Below are 20,401 nucleotides of genomic sequence, written 5' to 3' on the forward strand. Positions count from 1 at the left end.
AGGAGCGGGACCACTCGGGGACCGAGCAGAGCCCGGCCGCCGTCGCCGTCCTCCAGGAAATAGTCGAACACCACTCCCTGGTGGACGTCTGGCGCGACCACCACCCGGATGACACTTCCACGTTCACCTTTGTCCGGGTGCAGGCCCATCGGTCGCGCCACTCCCGGTTGGACCGCATTTATTTATCTCGCTTTCATCTTTCACGAGCCCACTCCTCCAGCATCCGGCCGGCCCCATTTTCTGACCATCATATAGCCACTGTGACAGCCTCCCTTTGCGCGGAGAGGCTGGGGCCGGCCTATTGGCATTTTAACAACAGCTTGCTGGAGGATGCGGGCTTCGTGGCATCCTTCCGGGAGTTCTGGCTGGCCTGGCGAGGGCAGCGGCGTGCCTTTCCCTCGGCGCGGCGGTGGTGGGACTTAGGGAAGGTGCGCGCCCGGCTCTTCTGCCGTGACTACACCCGGGGCGCCAGCCGACGGAGGGATGCGGCGATAGAGCAGTTGGAACGGGAGGTCTTAGAGCTGGAGAGGCGTCTGGCCGCCAGCCCCGGGGATCCACCCCTATGCGGAGCGTGCTGGGAGAAGCGGGAGGAGCTCCGGACCATCGAGGACCATCGGGCCCGGGGTGCCTTTGTTCGATCCCGCATCCGTCTCCTTCGGGAGATGGATTGCGGCTCCCGCTTCTTCTACGCCCTGGAGAAAAAGAGGGGGGCTAAGAAACATGTCATCTGCCTACTGGCAGAAGATGGCACCCCCCTCACGGATCTGGTGGAGATGTGTGACAGGGCGAGAACCTTCTACGCAAGCCTTTTCTCCCCGGATCTTACCGATCCTAACGCTTGCAGAGTGCTTTGGGGGAGCTCCCGACGGTCAGTGTGGGCGACCGAGACCGGCTAGAGCTGCCTCTCACTCTGGCCGAGTTGTCGGAAGCCCTCCGTCGCATGCCCACCAATAAATCTCCGGGCACGGACGGGCTGACCGTGGAGTTCTACCGCGTGTTCTGGGACGTCCTGGGCCCAGACCTAGTCACCGTCTGGGCTGAGTCTCTGCAGAGAGGGGTCCTCCCTCTTTCGTGCAGGCGAGCCATGCTCGCCTTATTGCCGAAGAAGGGGGACCTCCGCGATTTACGAAATTGGCGTCCCGTCTCGCTCCTCAGCACGGACTACAAAATCGTAGCAAAAGCCATCTCCCTGCGGCTAGGGTCCGTGCTGGCGGACGTGGTCCACCCAGACCAGACCTACACCGTCCCGGGCCGCAGCATCTTCGACAACCTATATTTGGTCCGGGACCTATTGGAACTTGGGTGTAGGGATGGTCTGTCGTTCGCCCTCCTGTCCTTAGATCAGGAGAAGGCGTTCGACAGGATGGATCACGGGTATCTCCTGGGCACTCTGCAGGCGTTTGGATTCGGACCCAGGTTTGTGAACTTTCTCCGGGTGCTGTACGCTTCCGCAGAGTGTCTGGTAAGGCTCAACTGGACCCTGACCGAACCGGTCCACTTCGGGCGAGGAGTACGGCAGGGGTGCCCCCTCTCAGGCCAGCTGTACGCTCTGGCGATCGAGCCCTTCCTCTGTCTCCTCCGAAGAAGGTTGACAGGGTTGGTGCTGAGGGAGCCGGAGCTGCGGCTGGTCCTGTCGGCGTACGCTGATGACGTGCTCCTCGTGGTCCAGGACCCGGGCGACTTGGTGCGGGTGGAGGCTTGCCAGGCCATCTATTCAGCAGCCTCCTCTGCGCGGGTCAACTGGGTCAAGAGCTCTGGCTTGGTGGTAGGGGACTGGCGGCAGGCGAGCTCCCTCCCACCCGCACTTCAAGCCATCCGGTGGAGCACGGGTCCGCTGCTCTATCTGGGCGTTTACCTTTCTGCCACGCATCCCTCTCCGCCGGAGAACTGGCAGAATTTAGAGGGAGGGGTGATAGAGCGGCTCCGGAAATGGACAGGACTACTCCGGTGCCTCTCCCTTCGAGGGAGAGCGTTAGTGCTTAATCAACTAGTCCTGTCCATGCTCTGGTACCGGCTCAACACCCTGGTCCCGGCCCCGGCTTTCCTGACCAACCTGCGGACATCGATTCTGGAGTTCTTTTGGTCAGGACTGCACTGGGTCCCTGCAGGGGTTCTCCATCTACCTGTGGAGGAGGGAGGGCAGGGCCTAAAATGTCTGCTTACTCAGGTCCATGTCTTCCACCTCCAGACCCTGCAGAGGCTCCTTTATGGTGCAGGTAGTCCGGCGTGGAGCATACTGGCGCACGTCTTCCTGCGCCACTTCCGAGGGCTCCGATACGACCGGCAGCTCCTTTATCTCCATCCGAGAGGTCTTCCGCGAGACCTCTCCGGGCTGCCGGTCTTCTATCAGGACCTCCTCCGGACCTGGAAACTCTTTTCAACGACCAGGTCCGTGGCGGCCACCGAGGGGGCAGATCTCTTCACGGACCCCTGCTACATAACCCCCAGCTCCGTCTGCAGGTGGCGAAGTCCCGCTCAGTGCGCCAGAGGTTGGTCCTGGCAGAGGTCACAAGAGTCGGAGACCTCCTGGACTATGACCGGGGAGACTGGCTGATTCCCCTGACTTTCGCTCAGCGCATGGGGCTTTCCAGACCTTGTACTCCCCGGCGCATACTTCAGGAGGTGAAGGCCGCTTTGCCGCCCGCTGCTCGGGTTTATCTCGACCGGGTCCTGCACAAGGGTACGCCCCGCCCACCCGCTACCCCAGGCCCGCCGAACCTTTTAATTGGACCCCTACCCCGTGGATCCAACCGACCTCTTCACACCTTCACTAGAAGCCGGCTGCACGAGATGCAGCCGGTCTGCTTTCAAACCGCACCAAGAAAACATCTCTACATGCTCGTGCTCCACACCCTTCACGCCCTCACCCTCGTGTCCCACCCCGATACAAAATGGCGGGACCTCCTGCCACCTTTGGAGGATGAGGAGCCCCAGTGGGCCAGCCTATATTCCACCTTAGTCCCAAGGCCCACCGGGGATATCAGTTGGCGGCTCCTTCACGGAGCCGTGAGCACGGGCGTGTACTTGGCGCGGTTCACTTCAATCCCAGACAGCTGCCCCTTTTGCGGCGTGAGGGATACCCTGGCACATATATACTTGGAGTGTGCCAGGCTTCAGCCCCTATTCCGGCTCCTCACCAATATTTTATTACGTCTTTGGTTGCACTTCTCTCCTCACCTTCTCATTTATGCACTCCCTATCCATGGCCCCACAAAGTCAAGGGATCTCCTGGTCAACCTCCTCCTGGCCCTAGCTAAAATGGCTATCTATAAAACCAGAGCGAGGAGGTTGGCCGATGGAGTCTCCTGTGACTGTGGGGCCTATTTCCGATCCTCGGTCCATTCATGTATCCGGGCAGAGTTCCTCTTGGCGGCGTCCTCTGACTCCCTTGATGCCTTTGAGGAGCAGTGGGCGCTGTCCGGGGTTCTCTGCTCGGTGTCCCCATCCGGTTCCCTTCGTTTAACCCTTTGACCGCACTCCTGTCCCTGTTATTTCATTAGTTGTCCCCCGGAATCTTTTGGGTATCTAGGTCCTGTGGATCCCCCTTTTAGGCTGTGGCGGATCCTTTAGCGGTGGACCATTGCTTCTTGTTCTGTCATCTGCCACCACTGAGAACAGCCTAGCTCCATCCTCTTTGGAACTTCCCTTCAGGTTGAAGGCTGCTATTAAATCCCCCCTCACTCTTCTCTTCTACAGATTAAATAACCCCAGTTCCCTCAACCTCTCCTCATAAGTCATGTCCCAGCCCCCTAATTATTTTCTTTGCCCTCTGCTGGTCTCTCTCCAATTTGTCCACATCCTTTCTGTAGTGGGGGGACCAAAACTGGACATAATACTCCAGGTGTGGCCTCACCAGTGCCGAATAGAGGGGAATAATCACTTCCCTTGATCTGCTGGCAATGCTTCTACTAATAAAGCCCAATATGCCATTGACCTTCTTGGCAACAAGGGCACACTGCTGACTCATATCCAGCTTCTCGTCCACTGTAATCCCCAAGTCCTTTTCTGCAGAACTGCTGCTTAGCCAGGCGGTCCCCAGCCTGTAGCAGTGCATGGGATTCTTCCTTCCTAAGTGCAGGACTCTGCCCTTGTCCTTGTTGAACCTCATCAGATTTCCTTTGGCCCAATCCTCCAATTTCGCTAGGTCACTGTGGACCCTATCCCTACCCTCCAGCATTATTTACCTCTCCTCACAGCTTAGTGTCATCCACAAACTTGCTGAGGGTGCAATCCATCCCATCATCCAGATCATTAATAAAAATGTTGAACAAAACCAGCCCCAGGACCGATCCCTGTCCTTGGTCTTTCTCTTGCTTCTAACTTATTTGTAAAATATTTTCTTGTTACACTTTATGTCCCTAGTTAGGCCAAGGAACAAAATGAGATTAAACTTTCTAATTTTGTCCCTATATGCTTGTGTTGTTTTTTTTAAATTGTAACCTTTCTGACAGGTGGAGCTGGCAGCAGCCAGGGCCGGGTTCAATATCTAGGGGTTCCTTTCAACAATACAACAGAGAACCAGCTCGAGCCTCCACCCAATAACATGGGAAAATTACACATCACCCCGGGGCGCCTGAAAGGCAATACTTCCCCACTCACAAGCATGGAGTCTGAACATAGAAAAGAAACTTTTAATGAAAGGAGAGAAGTCACTCAACATTAAGTAGGGAAAATGCCGCAAGCAGGATTCATAAACCTAAAACTGTGAGCAGGACACCCACCCCAGAGTGGGTGGGGCAGTGCCTTCTGCCTCATGTTCTACAACCAAAAGTTCCTTTACTGTGCCCCCCTTTGCTCCCTCACCATATTCCACTCACAGTAGTTGTCCTTGGTCAGTGAGGACCCAGGGTTCAGAAGTACCTTTGTGTGAGTCCACCTCCCACCCAGTGAAAAAGACATCTGGCTTGCTCTGCCATCTGAGCACTTGCTCTGGTTGGCCACACTGCCAACTGCTGCTTCTCGTTGCCTGCAGCTGGCCGACTGCTCACCACTTTTGCCAGCTGATTCCTTGCCACTTTCACTGATTGCTCCCACCAGCCACCCATCAGTCACCTTCCACTGCCACTTGTCTCTCTACTGTAACCTTTGTAGGTCAGTCTCTTAGTGATTTTTTTAAACTCTAGGTAGGTTGGGCAGAAACACTGCTCTACCACAAGTGATTTCAGCTGTCATTGAGTAATTAACATAACAAAAGGCTCCTAATGATGCCTATTTAGCTTCATCTTTAAACATTGGGGAGGAACAGGGTAAACCAGACCAGGGACCTTTAAGAAAAGTCCACACTTACCGGCTGGGATACCTATCCCCATCCCTCTTACTTTCACAAGGCTCTGGCATTCGAGCACCTGGCTTAACGAGGTCCTTTCAGCTGAGGGTGACCCTCTCATTTGGGACAGGTGAAGCACAGTTCTGCTCCCCTTTATTCATACAGCAAAGACAACAACATTGATAACAGCATTTCATTCTTCTGCATTCAGTACTAAAGTGATTTGTAACCCAACACCAGCCAAAGCTGATCACTTTGAGCAACACCACACTATCCGCTTGATATCTAAGCAGAGTAGGTGTGTTCATGCAAATACAGTTTGTTCCTGAAGTCTCTCTCTCTCCAGCTAGCTGTCAGGGGAGAGTTCATTCAGACCTTGCTTACATCATATTCATCCTTTGTAATTAGACCTAGTTTCCACTCTTTGTATGACTCTTTTTCCAGTTTCAGGTCATTGAAGATCTCTTGGTTAAGCCTAATAACTAGGTCAACATACAGTATTTATAAATTATTAGAGTGGCTCTACTTCCATCAGCCTTTTCCTATAAGTTTCCTCCTGGCGGCCAGGAGACACTGCGGTGCATGACACAGGAACTGAGAGCAGGGAGACTTTCCCGTGCTCTGTGACAAATAGGAGGAATCAGCCTGATTGGAATGGAGGGGACAGAGACAGGCTCCACGAAGGGCTAGGCCAGGGCAGAGATAGCTTGTCCTGGAGCAGGTTTGAAATGGGGCAGGCTTTGGAGGGATGGGGATAAGGGCTGAGACCATTCTAAGGGCAGATAGAGTGAAAAGGGAAAGTATCTGTAGCCAGTAGAGGACACTCTTTACTTACACACACACACACACACACACACACACACACACACACACACACACACACACACACACACACACACACACACACACACACCCCCCTCCCTGAGCCTGGACTAGAATCAAGGATTCTTGAGTCTGATCATTCTTCTCCTGTCTAGCAAATATTTATGAAACCCTCTGGCAAAATGTCTTATCTCACTTTTGTGGCTGGTCCACATAGCAGTAGCTGGTGGTTATTTTCTATCAGATACTCCGTTGTATTTTAAGTGGTAGAAATCAGTGTTCTGGACCTAAAGGTTACAGTCTTTGCTGATAACCCATGTAAAGGGTCTATATGGTTCCACATAATTCAGTTTATTTTCAGTTTGGTTTTTTCTTTTTGTTTTTTGAAACCTAGGAAATTCATACAAAACGGTTAAAATTAACATACATTACAAAGCAGTGCACTCATACATACAGAAATGCCTGAAGAAAGGCTGCCTGTGAAACCTAAATTTGACCCCTTGTGCATAAGTATTGTTATAGTCTTTAATGACATGATCATATTCTATTTTTTTCCCACAAGACCACAGCATCATTTGGTGTACAAGACAGATATTGCTCACTGAGCTGATATGTATTCAACATTTTTTTTTAAACTCAGTACTAAACATGTGCTTACATCTGTTTCACAAACATTAACACATTTATCTTCACAACACGCCAGTGAAGAAAGGAGGTATTACTAGCCCCTTTACATAAGTGCAACTGAAGAGCAGAAAAAAATAAGGCTAAAATGGTCACATGTCCACTAATTTTGGATGCCCAACTTGAGATGTTTAGGGCCTGATTTTTCAGGGTACATGTCCTATTGCTATCAAACTGAGTTGGCACATAGTAAATGATTCATAATGTCCAGTGAAATACCTCTGTGAAAATTAAGAGGGAGGAAAGTATTCAATATGCAAATAATTGATATATTTAAGGCCAGCTTTGTGAAAACTGGCTAGTTTTTATACTGTTTGAAATTTTCTATTATTCAGCATGTACAGCTGGTACCTACTACTGCCATTAGTCAGTCTTTTGGGCTTTCCAATTATAAACTCTTTTTGGGTGTAAATTTCTGAACATCTCAATGTTGCCTATTTTCCTAAGGCTTTTTTTTTTTAAAAAAAAGTTTAAACTGTGATTGGATATGTTTGAATAGAAATTGGTTGTTGCAATACAGAAAACAAAAATTGTTAAATGTCTCATTTATTGAGTTCTATGTTCCCACACTGTATAATCACACAAAGCTGCTGTTGCTAAATATGATAAAGAACCATAGAAAGCATGAAAAGTGACACAAGCTGTAATTTACTGCAGAGATGAAGGGGATGCAAGTTCCATCAACACTCCCTTAAAAAAAATTGGGTTCCCTTGCCCAGTTTGAGTGTGTATATATAAACATTTCAATACCACACCAATCACAGTGGCTGCTCCAGTGCTAGCAGCAGATTTTGATCTTTTCTTACTGTGGAGTGCTGACAATTACTTAAGTGTACCTATTGTATTCTCTCCACCTTCATGTACCAATGGCTCCTAAAGGAGGAAACTAGGATGGATCCTGTTTATTTGTAACTGCTTTAATAAGTAGTCTTGACATCTGAAACAGCAGCTTGAACTGAAAAACCAACACCACAGGAGCTGCCAGCTCTGCACAAACTACATAGTATGAGAAATAACACCATTAAGTATGTTGAAGATAAGAACCAACATACTTGCTAGCAGTAATACCTACAAGAGTTAACCATGTGTGTTACTGGAAGATGCACCATGTATCTAAGGAAAGTGATTACATTACATAAAAACCTTAAAATCAATGGCTAACTGCTACTGGAAGAAATCCAGCTTCAGTTCTGACAAATGTCTGTGAACCTCAAGCCTCCAGAGGAAATATCATTAGCCAAATCATAGACTAAGTGGCCTGAGCATCTAGTGCCCAGGATTATACTATAGGTTATACCAGAGGTGATCAAAATATAGCCCACGGGACAAATCTGGCCCATCTAATATTTCTGTCAGGCCCACCAGGCCCTTTGGCTGCCCGTCACAATCTCCAGACTGCTAAAAGTCCCCTGGTGCAGAGGTGTGCTCAGGCAGGCTGCCTGACTGCTGTGGCCCCATGCTGCTCCTGGAAGTGATCAGCTGCTGCAGGCATGTCTCTGCATGCCTCTATGTACTGCCCCCACCCCCATCCTCACAGCTCCCATTGGCTGGAAACTGGCCAATGGGAGCTGTGGGAGCACTGCTTGCAGGCACCAGCAATGCACAGAGACCCACTGTCCCCTCCCCCCCAAGGGGACGCGCAGAGTCGTGCCATAGTGCCAGCAGCTGCTTGGGGCCATGGCTGCACCAACAGTATAAGCGCCTCCCAGCCAGAGCCTTCATCTCACACCCCTCCCGAACCCTAACCCCAGGTCAGAACCCCCTCCTGCACCCAATCTCCCTCCCAGACCCTGCACCCGTTCCTACAACCCAATCTCCTGCCCAGAGCCCCCTCCTGCACCAAACTCCCTCCTAGAGCCCACACCCGAACACTGCACAAGCCCAGAGCTCCCCCCTGCACCCAAACTCCCTCCCGGACTCCGAACCCCCTCCATTAACATAACAGAAATGTGCTGCCCATGATGACACATCAAAATTTGTGGAGTGACCCCCCTGCAAAAATTATTGCTGGGTTATACTAATGGTTCCCAACCTTTTCCCATTGGAGGAGTGCTCCTGTGTCCTAAAAGACCTCACACCATGCCCCAACATAGTTTTTCATTTGTGAAGGGGGGAGGTGGTTGAGGCTTTTGGAGGTGGGGGATGTTATTTTCTTTTTCCTGTTTCCCTCCTATGTTCTCTACTTCACAAAGCAGTTTTGGGGAAAAAATATATCAGGCCTCTATACATCATAAAAATGTAAAAGGTCAACCTATTTTAGAGCTGATAGCAAAAAGAAAAAGTATGACTGTTCTCAGTAAGAAGAACAAAAAGTTTTCCATGTTTATCCTTATATCGATGCTGCCAGTTTTGAAAAAGTGTATTTGCCTTCCACAACTGCCAAATCAACATGGGATTGACAGCCCTGTAGGTTCTTTATTATTGGGGGAATATAGTGTGTGAGGAGTAAAGACCACGCAGGCTCTATTTTGTTGGATCATATTAAAGTTCTGTATTAAAATCAGAAATGAGTTTGATTCCCCATAGTTCAAATTGCAGTGTACTACTAATTAAGAGGTCTCTTGGTTTTTGGTCTCTTGTTTTTACTGTTTCTCTCCCTCTCTGTGTGAAACTTGCAAGCTGCTAATTGTGTTAGTACAGCCTAAAACAGAGTCTGGTCTCAAAGTAATACCTTGTAACAACAACTACTCACCCGCCCTTTTGTTGTATTTATCTCGCTTTGTTAACAATGGTGATTAAAATAGAGATAGAGGATGTATGTGGATGGATGCTTGGCATGGATAATAAATGAATGATCAGGGAGGTGCCAGCCTAAGAATCCAGTGTCCATCTCCCAAAGAAGGCATCAAGTGGAAACAACCAGAGGACCCTCGCAGGGCAGACTGGAATCCACCCAACAGCCTCAAGGATGGGAGAACCGAAGAACAAGGAGGTGTCAGGAATATGCCATCTGCTGATTGATTCAGCAACAGCATGATGAAGCAATTCCCATAGACTGGCATAGGAATAAATTCCTATAAAAAATGTATTCTAGAAAGTGAGAACTTCGGGGTCTGATTCTGCAAACAAACTTCCAGGAGCATCAGATGTGCATCTGACAAGGCCCTGCTCCCTCCTCATGTCCAGGCCACCTGGCCAGTGGCTTGGCATGAGCAACTCTAAGGCTGGTAACTATGATGATAACCTTGCAGAACCTGTGTGTGTATGAATGTGCGAATAAATATGAAATTGAATGGAATGTTATAGCTATAACTAACTGCTTACTATGATTCTTTCTGTATTGACAATAAATGTGGCATTTTGCCTTTTCCCCTTTAATAAGATCCTTTTATTTTATTGGTATAACAATTTTGCTTGTCACACATGTAAGTTACATCATTAGTAATAATGCACAACACAAATTGCCTTTGGTGTATTTGGACAAGTATAATTTACTAGTAAACCATTCTGTTGATACCAGCTTCCCCCCCCCCCGCCCCCCATAAATAAAACTATTTATACTGTACTGAGAAAAACAAAAACTTGTGGTATGAATGACAAGACTACAGAGATCTGTGGGCAGATTCTTTGCTGCACCTAGCACAGGGCTCAGCAAAGAAGGCACAGCTTGCATGGCAAGGGGAACGAAGGATCTAAATTACTTCTGTGCTGTAGAGTGTTCTACAGGGGCTGAACCATTACAGCAATAGGGGGCAATTAAAGTACAGATGGCTTATGCTGGCCATACACAGCTCATCCACCAAAGAAATTAAGTCTGTCTGTTATAGCTCCTTTATAGCCTCTCCACTTCAAGTATTCTAAACTACGTAGTCCTTTAGATTACTATAGAAATCAAGCCTCTCTCTCCCCTACAAATGTTATCCCAAAACAAAATTTAAGTTCAATTTAAGTTTCACTTTCCTCTGAAGCATTCATTGACCAAAACTAATCCAAAGGCAATACTAGATACTATAAACATACGTAAGTATTTTCAAGCAGTCATTGCTTACAGGGAGCAGTAATGCCTTTACAGTGAAATGTGGACAGGTCACCCAGCTTAAAAATATATTTAAGTCTTGGTGAAAAGCTTGGTTATTTAAAAACAAATGTACACAAAAAAACTAATACTCCCTTGCCTTTTATTTTTTAGGGCTTGATTCTTAGCTGCCTTGCACCTTTTGCCATCATTTACAACATGCAAAGTGAAATGTGAAAGTCAGAATTACAGCATAGTTTGAGATCACTCTGGATCAGCAATTTACTAGTAGAATGGAGTTTAAATCCCTGTTTGGAACCTTTAAGTTGCTACCCCAGAAATGACTTTACACTAGGGACCAGGTAGCTGAGAACCAAGCGAACACAAACTCATCCAAAAAGCCACCTCCTGTAGCACAGTATACTCTTTATATCAAGCACGGAGAATTGAATGAGTGATGGATGGATGGATGGATGGATATTTGCCACCTCATGACACCATTGTGTACAGCACCTATATCTTCCATGGAAATGTCCCATTTACCAGACTTAAACCTGTTTATAGCGATAATACGAATGTACCATGTTGTAATGTGCTGGTTCAAGCAGTGAAGGTATAAGGTGAAACTGAAATTTTCTTATGAAAAAATGGTTGCAAAAGTTCCCCAGGAGAGCCAACACTTCGATATAATTAGTTTCAGAGTAAATATGTTTATTGTTTTACAGCAGAATGCCCCAATTTAAAAGAACATACTTGCTAAAGGTTCAGCTGTGCAAAATGGTACAGAGTGCTTAAGTACAAGTGGAATAGACATGATTTGTTAAACAAATATGCAAACAATTTTATGGTCCTATAAGACAGGAAACTAGAGACTGATCAGAGGGCAAATATAGGAAAAAAAAAAACAAAAAACGACTTTCTTTGCCCAAACTGCTTCTGTGGACCCAGAACTACTGCCACTGATATCCCAACACTGATACAGAAAATTCAGCATGCTAAACTGTCAGTTTCAGTGTCTGCAAAAAAAAGGCAATTTTGAAATGGATCAGTTCCCTTGATAAGTTTCTAGCCCCATCTACCAATGTGATCTGGCCCTGATAAATAAGACAACACAGGAATTTCTTGAAGGTCAATGGTCCATAATGGTAAAGTTATTCTACATAATCTGCTCAACTTGGTTTCCAATTCTAGTTAGTCAGGCTGTTTTTAAATTACTTTCTTTAATTCATCATACAGCACGAGCACAAAAGCACCACCCATGCCTCGGAGAACATTGGACCATGCACCCTTGAAAAAAGCTTTTCCTCCTTCATCCCTTGCAATCTTCTTCCAACAGTCAACTGTTCCGGAGTACATGATGTCAGCTGTGGAGAAATGACATTTCCCCCCCCAAATTTAGATAATTTGCTTCAGTATTTTTCTAACTGCAACTTAATATTATAATAGGAAAACTTCATGATCATTTACTGTCTCAATTAGGATTTAATAAAATTGAACATGTAATTGTCCATGTGGCGTTACCTATTTGCCATTACCCATGCCACAAAGATCAAGCACTGCCCTACATAAAAACAGCATCCTCAATACAAGTATCAAACTAATTTGTAAATATTACAAAAAGTACTAGTTCCTTAAAGCTAGTCTCGTGATTTGAAATGCTTATGACAATCATTGCTTAAGACAATTGGTTTCACACTATATAAAATGCGTTGATGGATTTGCTCTAAGAAAATTAAAAGCTGCTCAAAAAATAAACTGAACTGGAGTTACCAGCTTTTGCACCAAGTCAAAAGCTCTGGCAAGTATCGGTAGCACCGCTAAAGAGCAGAACAAAAGTTTTAGACTAATAAATATCAAAACCATACCTCCTTTACGTCCTGACTGCATCATCATTCGACGCCGCACTGTATCAAAAGGATAGGAGACAACACCAGCCACAGAAGTCACTGTTTGTGCAATCATCCAGCTTATCACAATGTGAGTGTTTCTGGGATCTGGGAGCATGCCTGCAATAAAGACACTATAACATAACTTTTAGTTTTATATCCATTCCCTCCTCAAACTCACACATTTTAGAAAAGCAGCTGTCATTCAAAGTTTTACAAAAGAAACCAACTCAGTCTACTTCAAGGGTGGCAATGCATGAAATGTTGCACCATGACCACACTTGCATCTCTCTTCCAAAGATAGTTAATATACTGTTTCAGAAATTTAGATTAACGATAAAGTGCTTTTGTTTTTATAACTTTGATTAGAAAAAAAAGTATTTTTAACAGTGAATCGCCCAAGGATTTGAAATATGTCATTTTTAGAATATCCTGGAAACTTTTGCAGACTGAGAAATAGAAGGAGGGGCAGTCAAATATACATAGCCTTTAGAGTAAAATTTGCTGAAACAGCCCATAAAAACACTAACTTGTTTAAGTGAAACTATAACCTGTATTACTGTGATAGCAGTGATATGCCTCAGTAATCCATCAAATCAAAAAAACTGAAGCTACTCTATCCCATTATTAGAACTTGTTTCTGCTAAAAGTGGGGTAAGCTGCTCTATCACCATATGTAGTCCACAAATACCTTGTCAATCCACAAACAGCATTCTACATTTTTAAAAGATGTAAATAGTATTTTCTCCAGTATTGTACTAAACACTGACAGGATAAAAAGATTCTACACTTAGCTTTTTAATGCTGGAAGGTAGTTTGACTAACAGTAAAACAAGCAGTGGCATCAGTAACTAGTAGGGTGATAGTAATGGCTCCAATTTTAAAAAAAAAAAAAAAATCACACTTGTATTCATCTCCAAAGCAATAGCATAGAATGAAATTATATACAAAAAGCTACATTAAAGCTTTCATATTGCAGTCAAGCACTCTAAAGTTATGAAATGCCAAAATTAAGGTTGCCTGTGCAACTTTCCAGATTCCCCCTATCAGTTACCTTTTGCTGTATCATAGATTCCAAAGTAGGCAGCTCTATAGATGATGATACCCTGCACAGACACATTGAACCCTTGATATAAGCCACGCAGACCATCAGACTTGGTAATTTTGACTAGACAGTCCCCCAGACCTCTGAATTCTCTGTCAGCACCAGCTTTTCCGACGTCAGCAGCCAAACGGGTTCTTGCAAAATCCAAGGGATAGACGAAGCAGAGAGAAGTGGCACCAGCTGCACCACCAGAGGCCAGATTACCAGCAAAATACCTCCAAAATTGAGTGTGCTTGTCCACTCCTCCTAAGAACACCTGCTTATACTTATCCTTGAAAGCAAAATTGAGAGCCTGAGTGGGGAAATATCTGATGACATTTGCCAAATTTCCACGCCAAAAGGACAGCATTCCTTGCTCCTTTGGGATACGAACTACGCAATCAATGATACCCTTGTACTGTTTGTCAGCAGCAATTTGTTTACTTGCATGTTGTACCTGTAAAAAAAATGTATTTAATACATTTACTATTTTGATCACATATCCAATAAACCACTACATGTGGAAATCAATATTAGTAGTTCAGACTGTTTATCTATACTCATGCTAGAACAGAAGTAAGGGTCATCACTAAGTCTGAATGACTGGTCCAAATGATCATTTATTGAACTTCACCCACCACTTTACTCTACATTTTCAGAAGTGGTTGTAAATATCTACAAATCAGAAATTCTTTCATAACTGGAGACTATGAATAGAGTTTTCCATTCATTAGTACAATTTAATAGATGCTTTCTGCTTGTACATAATACTGGAAGTTCCTCCCGGCCAATACAACTCAGTAATACAAGAGGATGTGACATTTACATTCATAAAGAAAATTTAAAAGGGGAACGCCATAAGAAAAATAGTTGGACCTAGGTCCAATGCCTGCACTGTTTAGAATTTTCTACTTATTTATTTACCGTTACAAATTCACCGCCTGCCTGGGCTGGAAGACAGATGAGTGGGGAAACGCACAGCAGAGTGATGATATCTCACACACTGAATGTTGAAAATCAAGTGTTGGAGATGTGATTTTGAGTCTTTTTTTTAAGTTAAAACATTTAATGTAGGTGACTGACTTCAAATAAGGGGAGCCCCCTCCCCCCCCCATTAGTCAGTCTCCCTGGTAGCTGCTCTATGGCCCCATCGCCCATTTCCCGGTGCCTCAGGCCAGCGCTGTTGACCCGACCTACGGATGGGGGCGGAGGAACCGGGGCGAAGTGATCGGCCCCAGACCGCTTCCTCCCGACACCTACAGGCCGTTCCCCGGCGAACACCGCAGCGCGTGCGCGCGGCGAGCATCGGTCTGCCGGCAGGGGCGCGCCAAGGTCACCGCCCCCCCCCCCACGGCCATGGGACCGCCCCCCCCCCTCGGCAGCGCGGGGGGGTCTCGGGGCGCGCGCCCACAGCGGCCATGGCGACGGGGGCCGCGCCGCGACCGCGCTGTCCAGGGCAATAACGTGACCCCCGCGGGCGTGGGGACGGGGCGCGGCCAGGCCACGCGCCGCCAGGGCTCCGACGAAAGACGAAGCAGGGGGAGGAATCCGCCGCGGGCTGCCGAACCCTCCCCGCCGCCGCCGCCGCCGCGAAGAAGAAACGTCCGGCCAGGACCGCGGCCTGCGCCACCCGCCCTCACGTGACTGTGGCGCTGCAACAGGAGCGGCCGCCAGCGGCGAGAGGGAGGAGGCCCCAGCGAGCTGCCGCCCCGCCCCCATGACGCCCCGCCCCGCCCCGCGCGCGCCGGGCCCCGCCTCCAATCGCGTCGCACAGCGGAAGACCGGCCTGCCGCTCCTCCGCGCGCCCTCCCCTCCACGTGACCGCCACCCGCTCTCGTAACCGGCTACTAGTACTGTGCTGCCTGGGGCCAACGAGATCCACGCCCGCGGTCGCTGCGGCGGCGGCAACGGCGCGAGGCGTCGACAGCGGGCCCAGAGCCTTGCGCCTCTTCGGGCACGCGCGCTGTGGGGCGAGAGGTCACGCGCCGCCGCCGCCCCGCTCTCTCCCGCCTCAGCCCCGGGCAGACCCCCTCCCTCCGGCTCCCGCGCGCCGCTGACCTGGAGCAACAGCTTGACCCGCTCGATGGGCGCCACCGCGGTTTTGCTGATGGCCGCGGCCACGCCGCCCGCCAGGAAGTCCTTGGCGAAGGAGAGGGCCTGGTCCGCCATGTTCGTGCCGAGCCGGGAGCCGCTGAGGGGGAAAAACGCCGCAGTAGCCACGCACAGACAAAAAAAAAAAGGGCAGGCTTGTCGCCGCGCATGAGCTAAACGCCCGGGCCCGCCGGGCCCGCCCCCGCCGCGCCATTGGCCGCCCGGCAGCAGAGAGGCGGGGCCGCCCGAGAGTTCTGCGCGGGGCCCCCGCTTCCGCTCGCGCCCGGCCTGACATGCCTGTTTCAACCTGCCAGCGCGAGCCCTGCCCAGTTCCCCGCCCCCCCCTCCCATCCCGCGCGCGCGCGCGCGCGCGCGCTCCCCGGCCTGGGGCTGCCGCTGGTGAGAGGCGAGTCTCGGCAGACAGCGGCCCCGCTCGCTCCCGCCCTAATGCGGCCCCGCCCTGGCGCCTAGAGCCCGGCTTCCCGCCAGTCAGCTCCGCGCCTGCGGCTCCTCCTCGTTAGGTGCCGGTACCAGCGCCGCGTTTCGCAAGCCGCTGGGCGCCCTGTGCCGTGGTGTGACACACGGGGAAGGCGGCTTACGTGGCCCCTTTGCAGCCGCTCCCCCCGCCCGCCAGCTGTGCAGCTTCCCCTTCTCTCCGTTTGCAACGCTGCTGTCTCAACAGGGTGACTGCGGAGCTAGCAAAGCGCTACACCGTGCTGGCCGCTTCTAACCTCGCCTTGAACGGGGGCTGGGAAGCCTTCCTCCGTTATTCCCAGGTTTCAGAGTAGCAGCCCTGTTAGTCTGTATTCGCAAAAAGAAAAGGAGGACTGGTGGCACCTTAGAGACTCACAACTTTATTAGCGCATAAGCTTTCGTGAGCTACAGCTCACTTCAAATGCATCCGATGAACTGAGCTGTAGCTCACGAAAGCTGATGCGCTAATAAATGTGTTAGTCTCTAAGGTGCCACAAGTCCTCCTTTTCTTTTTCCGTTATTTATGTAGCTCCCGTTTCTGCCAGCTTTAATTCTGGAGTTGTGGTGGGTGGATGTGGAGTATAGGAATTGGGAGCCCTTTCTACTGGGCCTCTCTGTCTTCTATTGCAGAAGCCATAACAGTGAACAGTAGGGAAAAAGAAGACCTGGAAGTGGAAAGAGGGGAGGCTTAGGAAGGAGGAATTAGTACAAGCACTGTTCCAAACATTTTCTCCACATTGCACCAATGGCTTACCTTGAGACAGAGAAAGGGAAGAGCAGAAGATACCGTGAAAAAAAAATGAAAACAAAGAAAACAGGACATGGAAAAATGTGAGGACAAATGATAAAGATAGAAGAAAAGGAATCAGGTAGAACTTGAAGCCCAGAGGCAAAGTGGGCAGTAGAGGAAGAGTAATAGTCTTCAAAGAAATGGAGCCTATGGAGGAATAGAGTACAAATTTCACTAAAGAATGGTGATGAGAGAAAACAAAAACAGTAAAAAACATTTACCTATCTTTCATAACTACTGTTCTTCAAGATTTGTTGCTAATGACCATTCCATTTCTAGGTGTGTGCACACTCATGTGCACAGTCATCGGAGATTTTTGCCTTAGTGGTATCCGTAGGGTTGTCCCCCCCTCTGGAAGATGACATTGACCACGTCTGGATGGAGCAACCATTCCTGGCGAGATGAGAATGTCCTGCTAAGGCGATCTGCCAAAGCGTTTCTGGCCCCGGGGATGTGTGTGGCTACAAGATGAATGGCTTGCTGAATACAGAAGTTCCACAGTCTGAGAGCTTTTTGGCAAAGGGCTGATGGTCGGGCTCTGCCTTGCTTGTTGATCTAGAATATTGCGGAGGTATGTCTATCAGGACCTGAACCATCTTGCCCTTTATATGAGGTGGGAAAGTTTGGCAGGCCAAGCGTATCTCTCTGACGTTTATGTGTAGGGAGCGATCGTGACTCAACCAACGACCTTGCAGGCTGAGATCGTCCGGGTGGGCTCCCCACCCCAGATCCGACGCATCGGAGACTAGGGTAACTGACAGGGACGGGATTGCAAAGGGGACTCCCTCCAACACCAATAAGGGATTCAGTCATCATGTGATTGACGACAGTATGTGGTCCGGTACCTTGACCACGTTATATGTTGTATCTGTTGGGGACGTAGACCGATGCCAGCCATGCCTGTAGGAGACTGAGATGGAGCTGCGCATACCAGACCATGTAAGTGCAAGCTGCTATGTGGCTTGACAACCTCAGGCCCGTGTGCGTGGTGGTGAGAGAGTGGGCTTGCATACATGAGATCAGATCTATCGTGGCTCGGAATCAGGCTTTGGGGAGGAAGGCTCTGGCCTGGGTGAGTTGAGGACCACTCCAATGAACTATATGTGTTGCATCAGCACTAGAGTTGATTTCTTCTCTTTTATTAAGAGACCCAGATCATGACACATGGAGAGAACCAGATCGAGGTGCCACCACACCTGATCCAAGGACCGGCCCTTCATTAACCTGTCATTGAGGTACTGGTAAATCTGAACACCCCTCTGGCTCAGGTAAGCAACCACTGGTGCTATGCACTTTGTAAACACTCTTGGTGCTAATGAGAGGCTGTGACAAAGTGTGTGTGTGGGGGGGTTCTTGGTTTCTCCTTGTTTTTCCAATGGTTTGTATGTAGAGGGGAAGGGACTCAGTTTCCCTGGGTGTTACTGGTTTAACAAAGTGATGGGAGAGGGAGTTTGTTGTTACAGGGGTCCAGCGACAGAAGTTGGGACCCCAGCCAATGGTCTGGAGAATGGATACCCCAGCGACTGGTGACTTGGCAAACCGGAGGCCCAGCTCAGGAGTTGCAGCTGGTTCCGGCCAGTGGGAGGACAATAGGCTGCGGAGGGAGGACATCTGGTGACCTGACCAGCCGATTCCAGTCACGGGGGCTAGAGGACAGAAGAGAGGAAAGGAGGGCCAGGCGACCCTCTTTACCTGGAGAGAAGACAATGGACTGAGCTGGGGCTTGGGGGAGGTGATATCAGATGCCCAGCTGGAAAGCGCAGGGGCTCTGGGCTGGGGAGATAGAGCAGGCAGAGCCCACCTGAATGCAAGGGAGACTTGGATATGCTGTACTGACAGAGTCCAGGCCTGGGGGCCTGAGAGTTTCCTGTGCTGGGTTCAGACACTCACTAAACCCTCCTGTTTTATGCTGTCTGAGAGTCACTTGGGTCTAAAGATCAGGGTTGCATTATTCCCTGTGGGAATGGAGGCCCTGGGGGTCCAGAGCGAGTGGACTCCCTGAGGGGGCCCATGGCGAGAAAAAGGTGTGCTAAGGCTCAGAGAGGTGCAGTTCCAGGAGGTGGAGGGGTTTAACCCCCAAGAGTGGACTACCGAGAAGGGCTGTCTCATTGAAGGGGGTTCCCCCCAGGGACCACACGGGGCCAAGAGTGGGTATGACCTGTGAGTCCATGACAGAGGCCAAAGGGTAGTGCCATGAATTGGAAATGGCGCTGGCCCAACACAAAATGGAGGAACCGTGAGTGTCCTTGGAAGAGGGAGATATGGAAATATGCATCATTCAAGTCGAGGGTGGTGTACCAGTTTCCCAGATTCAAGGAGGGAATGATGGAGGCCAGGGAAATCATGTGGATCATCAACTTTTTGATATACTTGCTGAGGTGTCACAGATCCAGGATACGCCTCAGGCAAGGTTCCTTCTAATTTTTTCCATCCATGTGCAGAATTAATTTTGTTATGTGCAGCACCAATATCAAGATAATGTGCAGATGTGCACAACAAGCACAAATGAAAAACCTAGCTATAACACACCAAAATGTGGCATAGTGAAAACAGATATATAAATAAAACAAAATCATGGCCATTAATTGAAAACATACAAAATATGCTCCTGAGTCCCAATTTAATAACCTACTCCTATCATAGACCACTAAATCTTCAGGGAAAGCTGCTCTCGAAAAATGAAGCATCTGCCAAAACACTAACATGCTACAGACTTTTGCAGGTCACAAAACTGTCCCTCTTGCATGCATATTATCTGCACATGTAGCTCAGCTTTAAGATGCTAAACAAATCTCTGAGTCAACTAGAAATAGTCATGCTCTCATCACAAATATTAATACAGTATTTTCTGATACTGAAAAGGAGAGTAAAAGGTATTCACTCAGGTTATACAATTTCTCTAGGATGTCAACTCTTAATTTGATTAATACTTCACACACACAGAACAGTAAAAATAAGTAATACAGCGACACAAACAGCAAACAAACAAACGAGAACACTGAAAATATGAAGGGAAGTAAAACATCAAGTGATTGATTATGGTATGATATGATTATTTTAAATGAGTGTTTAGAACCCACGCTGTGCAAGTGCAACAGAGCCCTGTAGAAACAGGCAAAGTTCTCCTGGTTTCAGATTATGTGTATCACCAACTCAAAAACTCAGAGTAGACTCATTAAGTTTTTACACATTAACACATGGCTTCAGAGTTTGCAGATACTTCCCCACTTCAAAGAGCTTGCAAATAAGGTCTTTATCCTACAAAAAACCTAGTGCTACTTGCTACTTATGAATCAATGGGAGTACCTGAAGAGCCAGAACTATACCAGATTGCAAGGATCTGGCCTTA

General features: G+C 48.4%; 1 protein-coding gene and 1 long non-coding RNA gene across 2 annotated transcripts; one reads left to right on the forward strand and one right to left on the reverse strand.

The window, feature by feature from the left end:
• Positions 1-11,417: 11,417 nt before the first annotated feature.
• Positions 11,418-16,064, reverse strand: SLC25A6 (solute carrier family 25 member 6). Its single transcript, XM_038379907.2, has 4 exons — positions 15,756-16,064; positions 13,668-14,154; positions 12,593-12,733; positions 11,418-12,091 (listed from the first exon to the last, which is right to left on the reverse strand). The coding sequence occupies exons 1-4, from the start codon at positions 15,864-15,866 to the stop codon at positions 11,934-11,936; spliced, it is 897 nt and encodes a 298-aa protein (XP_038235835.1). The 5' UTR covers positions 15,867-16,064; the 3' UTR covers positions 11,418-11,933.
• Positions 16,065-17,729: 1,665 nt separating this feature from the next.
• LOC122456630 lies at positions 17,730-20,043 on the forward strand. Its single transcript, XR_006275649.1, has 2 exons — positions 17,730-17,991; positions 18,199-20,043. It is a non-coding gene; the product is annotated as an uncharacterized LOC122456630 (long non-coding RNA).
• Positions 20,044-20,401: the final 358 nt, after the last annotated feature.

Source organism: Dermochelys coriacea, chromosome 1 (assembly GCF_009764565.3).
Source record: "Dermochelys coriacea isolate rDerCor1 chromosome 1, rDerCor1.pri.v4, whole genome shotgun sequence".
NCBI lineage: Eukaryota > Metazoa > Chordata > Testudines > Dermochelyidae > Dermochelys > Dermochelys coriacea.

Coding starts and splice junctions, on each gene's coding strand:
- SLC25A6 (XM_038379907.2), bottom strand. CDS start 15,866: ATGGCGGACCAGGCCCTCTCCTTCGCCAAGGACTTCCTGGCGGGCGGC. Junction 14,155..15,755: donor GGGTCAAGCTGTTGCTCCAG/GTCAGCGGCGCG, acceptor TTTTTTTTACAG/GTACAACATGCAAGTAAACA. Junction 12,092..12,592: donor GCAGTCAGGACGTAAAGGAG/GTATGGTTTTGA, acceptor ATTTCTCCACAG/CTGACATCATGTACTCCGGA.